A 10497-nucleotide genomic window follows, 5' to 3' on the forward strand; every position below is an offset into this window, starting at 1 on the left:
CTGGGGATTTATTGGACTTCACCAGTGTTGTTTCATTCCATTTGAGCTTTGGGAAAAGGGCATAAACCTGAGAGGAAAGAATCTGCCCAAAGTCTGAACTGAGCCCCACATTCATTCAATTGTATTTATTGAACGCTTACTGTGTGCAGAGCACTGTACTAAGCGCTTGGAAAGTACAATTCAGCAACAAATAGAGACAATCCCTACCCAACAACGGGTGTGCGCGCGCGCATACACACACATGCACACACACACACACACTTTAAAATGGGGTGTGTGGAAGGAGGAGGAGGTGAGAGAAGATGATAAGGAAAAAGAAAAATAAAATTTAAGAAAGACCCTGCTAAAGTCAGTGCCTAAAAATGAGCTCAATCTCATGCCCTGTATGTTCAGCTTTCTACCAGGGCCTGAACTCCTCTGTGCGGTGGAAATTTTAGACTCCAACCCACCTCATAGAGGGTTTTGATGACTCATTAGTCAGTGCTCATATTGCATTTTAACAAGTGTGAAGCCCTATATAAAATGTTTATTATCACAATCATTATTCTATGGCCAGAGAACCAATCAGCAACCATTACAGCCTCTCGAATATTGGTACAGATGAGACCTTCCCCAATTGTAAAAATGATGTGGGAGTCTAATTAGACAAAAACTCATTAGAGAAGTGGATCGTCGTTAATGCCTCCCTTGATTTTCTTATTGCAGTTCAGTGGGGGTAGGGGAGAGACTTTAACGTGACACCTAATGCCTCTCCCCGGGAGTTCCTCAAAATTACTGTTAGAACCCTTCAGATTGTAAACCAAAGCATTGCTGGAAAGCAGCACTCCCCGTGTACCCATTACCTAGATATTTTCCAGGGTACACTGTGGCCCATGAGGGAACAGAAGACACCAAAGTGGATGAGGTTCGTTTTCTCACTCTGGACCACCTTTTTTTTTTTTTTTTAAGTGGTATTTGTTAAACACTGTTCTATGCACAGGGGTAGGTACAAATGAATTAGGTTGGATACAGTCCCTGTCCCTCATGAGGCTCACAGTCTAAGTAGGAGGGAGAACAAGAGAACAAAGTCACAGAGAAGTGAAGTGACATGCCCGAGGTCACATAGCAAGCGATTGGCAGAGCTGGGATTCAAACCCAGGTCCTCTGACTTCCAACTCTGGTTTCCATGGGGGATGGAAATGACTTGTATTCTTTCTTAGGTAGCCTGGATGTCCATGGCAGAGCAATAGGATTTGCGAATCTGTCAATGAAAGATAGAGCACTTTCAGTGCCCAGAACAGAGCACGTTCTAGGAAAATTGTTTTAACTCTTCGTAAAACTCCAGTGCCGTCTTGGCGCTCGAAACACATCGTGTGTCTCTTACCAGTAAGCCCAGCTTGCTGTTTCAGAGTAAAGGAAGTATGCAAAGGTTAATAGCGTGGCCCTCCATTATTAGTTTCTGTTCATTCACTTGTCCTTTTCTCTGTCTCCCTCAGGGTCGCGATTACTGTTCAGAAGAGGAGGATGTCACATAGTGCCAATTCTGCCAGTCAGAACAGGAGTTACTACTGTGTAAATAGATTGCAGCCCAGTCAAGGTCTTTGGGAAGGTCTTCTCCAGGGAACAGCACTACATAACAAAAGAAGATCGTTTCCATATTGTATGCCCTCATTAAATTACAGTGTTTCTTAACGAACTTGCAAAGGAATATGGTTAAGAACTATTATGGAACTGTCTTTGTTGCTGCTAGTTAAAACTTGTTGCAACTCTTCACTTCTCTGTGTCCAGGTATGCAGCAAAACTCTTAAATATCACCTTAAAGACACTATTGATTTTACAGAGGCTGCCCGGCCTATTTTCTATCAGATGAGGTAGTGGCATATAAGAAAGGAAACTTCCATTCTAGACGTCCGAGCTCCTAAGACACACTCTCCCCCCTTAAGCTGTTTGTCGGTCCCAGAATCGGAATACGTAGCCTTACTGGCGATTTTGAGCTTTGTAGATGGGACGGTTGCTAAGGCGGGCCTCGTTTCTCTGCTCAGAAGAAACGGTAAACTTATTATCTATTAAAAAAGCATGTTGTCACATGGGTCCTGGAAGTGATTGCAAGAGCAGCAGTTTGTTTCATTTCGTAGGTATCTTAATCGAGGACTAAGCTTGCAGTACTGGCTTTTGCTCCAAGGCAAATGGACGTGTGATCACAATCATTTTGAATCCCTTTTTTTTCTAAGAAAATAAACATTTTACTGTTTTTATGTACCCTTGTCTTCTCCCATTCATCCAGTCCAGCGTTTTGAGATTATCTGGGGGTAAGGGAAAGGAAGAAAGACTGGTTCTCCTCCGTGGGAACCAAGGACGTTTTGGCTCAGCCGATTTCGCCGCCCACCCCACACTGGCTGTCCCCCCGAGTCCAACATTTAAAAGCTCTGCCCCAGAGCAGCCCGATGGTAGTGCTGTGAGACCAGCTAGGCAGCTTGACTTGTTGATGTGTGTTCGTAGAGTTTATTTTCCAGATTGTATGAAGAGGATACTCTCGTCTCTGAGACAGATGTGATATTTTTAATCAATATATCATGAGTAAACAATAAGATGAAAAGAAAACACAGAAAAAAGGTATTTTTTTTAAAGCTGAGTTTCATAATTTGGATGCAGGTTGGGGGAAGAGGGGTCTCCGTTCTGAAGAACTATTGCTGTTCAGGGCCTGGCCACTGGAGGAGGCTTGGTTTCTGGCCACGTGGCCCACCCACTTCACTGTCTGTTAACAGGATTATTCTACCGCCCCTTTCAGCTCCTGAGGCCCTTGAGGTGTGAACAGTGCCCCTTTCTGATGGAGATGGTTATATGTGTGATGCTGCAAAGATGAAAAAAGTGGCCCGCTGCAGAATAATGGGACCAGGAGTCCCATGATGGCCAGCTATTTCTTCAGGGTCCTCTGCGTAATTGCTGGCCTCTGTGGATGACTAACAGTATTTCTTTTCTTTGGTTTTAGGGAAGGAGTCTTGGGTGGAGGAGGGAGGAAGAGGGGACCTTAGACACAGTAGAAAATGGACTTCAATGTAAGCAACAAAAAGCCCTTAATTCTCTGAGCCAGAACAGCAGCTATTTTGGGGAGCAGCTGTGGTTACATAAATAGAGATGCAGCCAAATTGTAAGGCCTTTTATCCAGCCTGTTGGGGAACTGCAGGAAGAGCCAGGCCACCCAGATTTTTTTTTCCAATGTGGTTTCAGTCAATTTTAACAGTTTTCCTTAACCAGATTGCAGATGTTCCAGCATTCTAGATTGCCTCCCAGTCACCAGAGCTCTGCCTTTAGATTGGTGGCTTAGTCAGTGACGTTGTCCTGGGATTCCTTGTGAGTACCAAGTAAACGTGAAATCTCTTCTCCCCTATTCCCTGCCTCTCATCAAAAACTGGAAAATGGGCACTGAATTGTTCTCTTGTAGAATGCAAAAAAAAAAAAAAGCTAGAATAAACCCAGATGGGTTCTTTGAATGGACTGTTGCTTTTTGAAATGGGGTTCACCTTTGTGCATTTCAAATGAAAAGTTTTTTGGGCAGGCCAGGGTGCTTTTATTTGCCAACCCGCTGGACAGTTCTGGCGAATTCAGTGGGCTGACGTAGGATTCTGGATTGCATTGGCAACGCTGTAAACTGTTAGTGTGCCCTGTATTGGTTCTTAATCATAAATTCATCAAGTAAATTGTGGTCCTGCTTTTCTTTTTTATAAGTCTCTCAGAGGAATCTAAACCAAAAAAAAAAACGTTCCTGGATGTCTTTCAAAGGAATCAGAAACAAAAAAAAATATTTTGACTTCTTCCCTTGTAACCAGCAATTCAGTAGGCAGTGGGTCCCAGTGGGTCCCAGTGGAGTGAGTAGAATTGCTTAATTTGCACGCTGATGCTGTTCACTTTGGCTAAGGATTCCCGCAGTGTTCAAGGACAGAGAGAGAGTGAAGAAGGGAGGGAAAGAAAGTCTTGGTGGGTGGAGGCTGGAGGAAGAGTGGGAAACATCTGGAGAGGCCTGGTTACAGAGGGAATTAGCGAAGCCCAGGAGAGTGGCCCAGCATCAATGGGTGTGGTGCCACGCCAAACTCCATTTACGGGTAGATTTTCCCCCCACCTTACAGGCTCAGTGAGGTCAAGGTTTTGGAGGTTGTTTTGTTGTTGCTTTAATAGTATTTAAGTGCTTACTATGTGCCAGACACTATACTATATGCTGGAGTAGATACAAGTTCATCAGGTTGGACACCATCTTACATTTACTCTCCCAAGCGCTTAGTACACAGTTCTGCATACAGTAAGCACTCAATAAATATGATTGACTCACGGTCTCAATCTCTATTTAACAAATGAAGGAACTGAGGCACAGAGAAGAGAAGGAACCCTGAATTTGGACAGTTTTCGCCCATTTCTGGGTGGGTGCTAAAATTGGCAGGTTAGGTTCTGGGTTATTCCTAGCTGCGGACATCTCCAGTCGCCCTCCATTAGTTTCGGTTTAAACCTTAACAGTGGGAGGGCTCCCTCGGTTGGACTCCTCTGCCCCATTCCGGGGTAAAAAGCTGAAGCAACCCCCTGATATTTTACAGGGGGAGAATGAGAGTTTGCTGTATTATTTCCACTTTTTAAAAAATCTACAACAAGCAATCAATTGTAATGTTGGAAAACGTGGCCGTCATCTTCCTGAATAATGATTTTTCTAAACTGCTGCCCACCTGCTGGATTGGAGCGAGTTTTAAAGTCGCGATCTCCGACGTGAGGCCTCTGAGAACCTGTCTGAAACCTCGGTAAGAAAATGAGAACTGTCAGGAAGGGTAAGTGTTTGAAGGAAAGTTTGAAATCGAGGGCAACGTTTGGGTCTCTTAAAGTCTCTGGCGTAGATTCCCGGGCCCCTGTGCTGCTGTTCAAATTGCGTGAAAAGAACATCTCTCACATGTCCAACTTCTCTGTGGTAAACCTTTTGGAACAGCATGAATGAGGTCTTTAGTGCGAGTGTTACCCGTGGAAGGTTTGGGTTTTTGGGCTTTTCTAACCCCCTCAAAAGAGTGAAGTGAAATAAAGAGCTTTTACTGGAGACCACTTTGCTTTTCTGATCTCTCTTGGGGGCAGGGAAGGGGGGGGGGGGTGTGCGTGTGTGTCCGTGTCCGTCCATCTAATGTTTAATCCTTCCACAAATTTCAGGGTTCCCCAGCAGCACCAGGCTCTTTGTGTGATTCGATTACATCTCCCAGGTCCTAGTGTATTCGAATGTCATTTCAAACAAAGGGACAAAGCCGTCTGTGTTAGCTTCAGGTGTAAATTCTGATGTCGAGGGGAGGGCAGCCTTCTTTTCCAAAGCTTGTTGGGGAGACCTCTTTAATGTGTCATACTTTTTCTCCCATATTCCATCCTGGCATCCATCTCACTGGTGACTCATTAATCTTGTTTTCCTTTCCTTTTCGGTAAGCGCGACTGCTCATGTCACCCTGCTCCAGACGAGTGTTGTAACTGGCTGAAATTGATACTCTTCCTGAGAGATGGTCTCGTTTCCTTCATCAACCTTTGCCCCACCACCGCATGGAGGCATACACATGGAATTGCCTGCCTGTTTCTCCCCCACTACCTGCCCCTGCCCCCACATACACACTCTCCGGAAAGGAGTTGCTTACTGTGTTTTATGGCAACATCCTTTTGGAATCCTTTTTAGAATTTAGAAAAAAAGCTGCTTCAAACTGCGTTCGGGTTCTTGCCCTGCTCTGTAACCCTATTTCTTCCCAGGCAGCACCAGAGTATGTCGTGTAGAGAGCGTGAGGCAGATATACAGATCTAGAGTCTTAAGGAGAATTTTTGGCCAGCCACCCTCAGGCCAGTTTCATTTCAAGTCCTACTTCCAGTTCCCTGGGTCAAGGCCTGTGGGGTCAAACAGCTGACTGGGTTATTTTTGCTGGCTTTCTAGGGCTTGGTGACTTCCAACCGCTCCATGGTGGAGGCCTGAGCCTTTGCTGAGCTGCGCCAACCCAAGATACCGCCACCACCGACCAAGGCCAAGAAAGGAAAGTGGACCAGGTGGCCCAGGGGGAAAAGGTGGCAGCAACAGGAAGGGCGGATTTCATCGCCACCCACCACCTGCCCCCGTCCCCAGGGTCGGGATCGGCGCATGGTTGATGACAGCTGCTCTTTCTGGTGCTACAGTCGGTGAGAGTGCTGATTCTGTGGGGGAGGACTCCAGAAGCTCCCGGCTGCAGACCGAGATGGAGCAGAGGCCTCGTACTCTCTCTGTTGGGGTGCGGGCCGTTGACTTTCCCTGGCACCAAAACAGCAGGAGCTGCCCCTCAGGCTGATACCAGACTCTCAAAAAGCCAGTGGTGATGGTGTTAGGAGTGACAGCTGTGGCCCTTCTGTCCCACTGTCCTGGTAGTGACCTCAGAATGGCAACTCCATAGCTATGGCGGCCCCCCTGGCTACATTTCCCAGGTTCTTGGCACAGGAGTCCCGAAGATGGCTGCAGGATGAATCCGTGACAATTTGTGGCCCCAAATAGGATTTGTCTGCAAGGTGGTCGGTATGTACTAAAGTACCGGGTCACCATGGTGTGGGCGTGCCACAGCAATAGTCCCTATAGCTGGGGGCTTGCAGGAGACTTTTCAGAAGGATCAGAAGTGCCCCTTGGAGAAGCAGGGGGACATTTCCAAGTTTCTCTGGAGACCCTCTCTCTAGGGAGCACCGTGAACTACCCACCTGAGAAGAGCTCAGCATACCCAAGTGCTCCCCTGAAGAGTCTGGAGTCTCGGAAATGGCAGCCACTGAGGTTGTTGGGGAAAAAAAAACTAGAAAATGACTTGCCAACACAAGACCTTCACTTGGTTTTGCAGAGCTGCAGTGATCCCCTGACATTCTGATATCTGGCGACTCTGAGCACGGGCAGTGTCTTGCCATCGTTCGGAGCTGGATCCAAAAGGATGTTCGTGTTCTCTCGGCCTCTTTCCTTGTTTCTCCCTTTAGGCCTCAGAAGTGCTTCTGACATCTTAGTGGGGTCAGCCTGTGGAGTGAGGCCACCGCCGAGGGTCCAGCAAAGGAACCCGAACCGAGATCGGCCCTGCTTGTAGGACCGGTGCCAAGCAGTGTGGCCTAGTGGGAGGACTGGAAGTCAAAGAACCTGTGTTCTAATTTTGGCTCCAATGATTGCCTGCCATGTGATTTTAGGCAAATCACTCAGCTGCTCTGCCTCAGCCTCCTCATTTATAAAATGGAAATGAAATACCTGTTTTTCCTCCCCCTTAGACTGTAAGCCCCGTGTGGGGCAGGAACTCTGTCCCATCTGAGTGTATTATATCTACCTCAATGATTTGTACAGTGGTGGCACGTAGTAAATGTGTAACAAGTACCAATTATTTTGGTGTGTGTAATTATTTCTGAGTCTCCTGTGCTATATTCAGCCTAAAAGATTTCACCTGGGTTATACCAAGGTAATGACAGACTACAACATTGTTATTGGACTCCAAATTTCCAGGACATTGGTATTTTCAAGTTCTAAGAATGCTTTCTTTTCCTATAGTGCCATTTGTCTAAGGATCTCTAGGATGAATCACTGTTTTGATTGTGAAGATGGAAAAAAAAAATGAGGTCAAGTAGCTTGCCTAAGGTCATAGGACCAGTGAGAGGTATGCTGGGAGTAAGAATAAGCTTTGTACATCCAGTCCATTGTTCTCTAGGTCTTGCTCCATTGAATGGATTTCTGGGAAAAGGACTGCCCAGACCAGGTTCCTGGGCTCCAAGCCGTGAGCTGCTCTTCCCTCTCTTTGAAAGCCCTTCCCGCACTGATCTTTACATTGGTAGCTGCAAGGACAAGGTGATCTCTGAACCCTTAGGCTCCACAGGGAGTGAACAATGAAGAGATTTCAGGCCTTTGTCTTCCCGAGGAAGATAAGCAGCCCATTCCACCAGGAGGTCTTTTTGTAACCTTGGAGCAAGTATACTGGGCTGCAGCCCTGCACTTTGACTAATTACTTAAATGAAAGAAAATGTGTGTGTTTGGTATGAGAGATTTGCATTTGCTGGTTACTCTCCCCTTCCCTAGGCAGCCCCTCCCTTGGCCTCTTTCTTTTCGGAGTCCATTCAGTGCCTAGATCCGAGTGTCCCTTCAGATACCGGCATTCGATCCTGGCATTCCTTCAGGGCCTCGAGCCCATTACTATAGATAGGGCCTTAATCCTGGTGTGGCATAGTGCATAGAGCTCGGGCCTAGGAGTCAGAAGGACTTGGGGGGTTCTGATCACGGCTCTGCCACTTGTCTGCTGTGACCTTGGACAAGTCACTTCACTTCTCTGTGCCTCAGTTACCTCATCTGTAAAATGGGGATTAAGACTGTGAGCCCCATTTGGGACAGGGACAACCTGATTGCCTTGTATCTACTCCAGTGCTTAGAACAGTGCTTGACGCGTAGTATACACTTAGCAAATACCGTCAGCATCAACATCATCCTTCAAAGCCTAGAATCTGACATTTCTTCAGGGCCTAGACCCTAACATTCCTTTCTTCTCCATTGGGGCCAGGGGAGGGCAGGAATAATTGGGCTTGAAGCCTTTTCCAGACCTTCTGAAAGAAATCAGAGATTGCAGGAGAGTAAATGTGGGTCTTGTCAGAGAGATTCCCCTGGAAGGAAGCTTTTTCTGCCCGGAGTCTAACTCCTACTTGCTTCCTCGATGTCCTTGCTGTTGCCCTTTGACCCCAGATGGGTCCCCTCCCAAGCTCTTGGATAGGGGTTGGAACAAGCTTCCTGACTTCTCTGGCAAGCAGGCCACTTTCATCCACAGTCTTCCCAGATGCTGCTGCAGCCTTCCCCAAAAGCAGCCAGGAGTTTCCGGTTCTGGGCTTCCTGGACTCCACAACCCCGGGATCTCCGCTGACTGAGTGGTAAGTCCGAACATTTCCTGTTTATTGTGGAAGTGGCATTCAGGGAGACCCAGAGCATCTCTCAACCGACAAAATGTCATAGACAACCAGGGTGGGACGGTGACCTCAGGAAGGAGTTGGGCTAACCCCTATCTCCCCCATCCCCTTGTCAGCACTCCAGTCGCCCCACCCCAAGCAATTTTCTATCCTCTAAAAACATCCCAGAAGGAAATTATGCAATTTCCTACCTTTCCCTGTTCCACTGTCTCACTGACTCCAATAATACTAGATTAACAGTAATAGTAAGTAATGGTAAGGATCTTATCTACCAACTCTGTTGTACTCTCCCAAGTACTTAGTACAGTGCTCTGCGCCCAGTAAGTGCTCACTGCCATTGATAGATAAAAATAATTGTGCTATTTGAGCACTTATTATGTGCCAAGCACTGGGGCAGAAACAGGATAATCAGGTTGGAGACCATCTTTATCCCACATGGGCTCGAAGTCTAAGGGGAAGGGAGAATGGCTATTTAATTCCCATTACAGTAAAAAAACTGAGGCACAGAAAAGGTGAGTGACGTGACCCACATCACACAACAGGCAAGTGGCGGAGCTGGGATTAGAACCCAGGTTTCCTGACTCCGAGTCCTCTGCTCCTTTTACTAGGCCATGTAGCTTCTTGAGAGTTTGACAAATAACACTCCTCACCACATCCCTTTACCCACTTTTCATTCATTCATTCAATAGTATTTATTGAGCGCTTACTATGTGCAGAGCACTGTACTAAGCGCTTGGGATGAACAAGTTGGCAACAGATAGAGACAGTCCCTGCCGTTTGACGGGCTTACAGTCTAATCGGGGGAGACGGACAGACAAGAACAATGGCACTAAACAGCGTCAAGGGGAAGAACATCTCGTAAAAACAATGGCAACTAAATAGAATCAAGGCGATGTACAATTCATCAACAAAATAAATAGGGTAACGAAAATATATACAGTTGAGCGGACGAGTACAGTGCTGTGGGGATGGGAAGGGAGAGGTGGAGGAGCAGAGGGAAAAGGGGAAAATGAGGCTTTAGCTGCGGAGAGGTAAAGGGGGGATGGCAGAGGGAGTAGAGGGGGAAGAGGAGCTCAGTCTGGGAACGCCTCTTGGAGGAGGTGATTTTTAAGTAAGGTTTTGAAGAGGGAAAGAGAATCAGTTCCAACCAGGGGTAGAGCTGTTAGATGTGTGTCTGATTTAATCTTATCATTTTCTGGTCAGATGATTTAAAAGGGTCTGAAAATGGGCAGGCATTTAATTTCACTTGCCTATATTGTACATCCCCTCTCAGGGGCACACCTGGAGAGTTTCCAGTACTCTACCAGTCTTGACTTTGGGAGGTAGAGTCAAGCAGAGATATATCCATTCCATTCCTAGCTTGGGCAGTGGCTAGTGAGTGGATGGCAATCTGCTACAAGTCAAAGCTCACCTGTGCTGGGCAGCAGTGGCATGAGAGAGAGTCAAGGGTGGAGACTCAAGTTTGCTGCTCGGAAAGATGCAACGATAAATCACTCCTGTATTTTTACCAAGAAAACTCTATGGATCCACTGCCAAAACGACTGCAGATGGAGGTGGGGCATTCTGGGCGAGATGTGTTCATGGCGTCACTCTGGG

General features: G+C 46.8%; 1 protein-coding gene and 1 non-coding gene across 6 annotated transcripts in view; both read left to right on the forward strand.

The window, feature by feature from the left end:
• C16H1orf21 (chromosome 16 C1orf21 homolog) overlaps positions 1–2238 on the forward strand; it is a 153590-nt gene extending 151352 nt beyond the window's left edge. For all 5 annotated transcript variants that reach the window (XM_039914336.1, XM_029080705.2, XM_039914334.1 and 2 more), the window contains one exon: positions 1476–2238. In XM_039914336.1, coding sequence (XP_039770270.1) covers positions 1476–1514 — 39 coding nt within the window. In that variant the 3' untranslated portion in view covers positions 1515–2238. The remainder of the gene's footprint in view (positions 1–1475) is intronic.
• A 7926-nt stretch (positions 2239–10164) lies between these two features.
• On the forward strand, positions 10165–10302 carry LOC114817623. Its single transcript, XR_003765484.1, has one exon. It is a non-coding gene; the product is annotated as a small nucleolar RNA SNORA7 (small nucleolar RNA).
• Positions 10303–10497: the final 195 nt, after the last annotated feature.

Source organism: Ornithorhynchus anatinus, chromosome 16, assembly GCF_004115215.2.
Source record: "Ornithorhynchus anatinus isolate Pmale09 chromosome 16, mOrnAna1.pri.v4, whole genome shotgun sequence".
Classification (NCBI taxonomy): Eukaryota; Metazoa; Chordata; class Mammalia; order Monotremata; family Ornithorhynchidae; genus Ornithorhynchus; species Ornithorhynchus anatinus.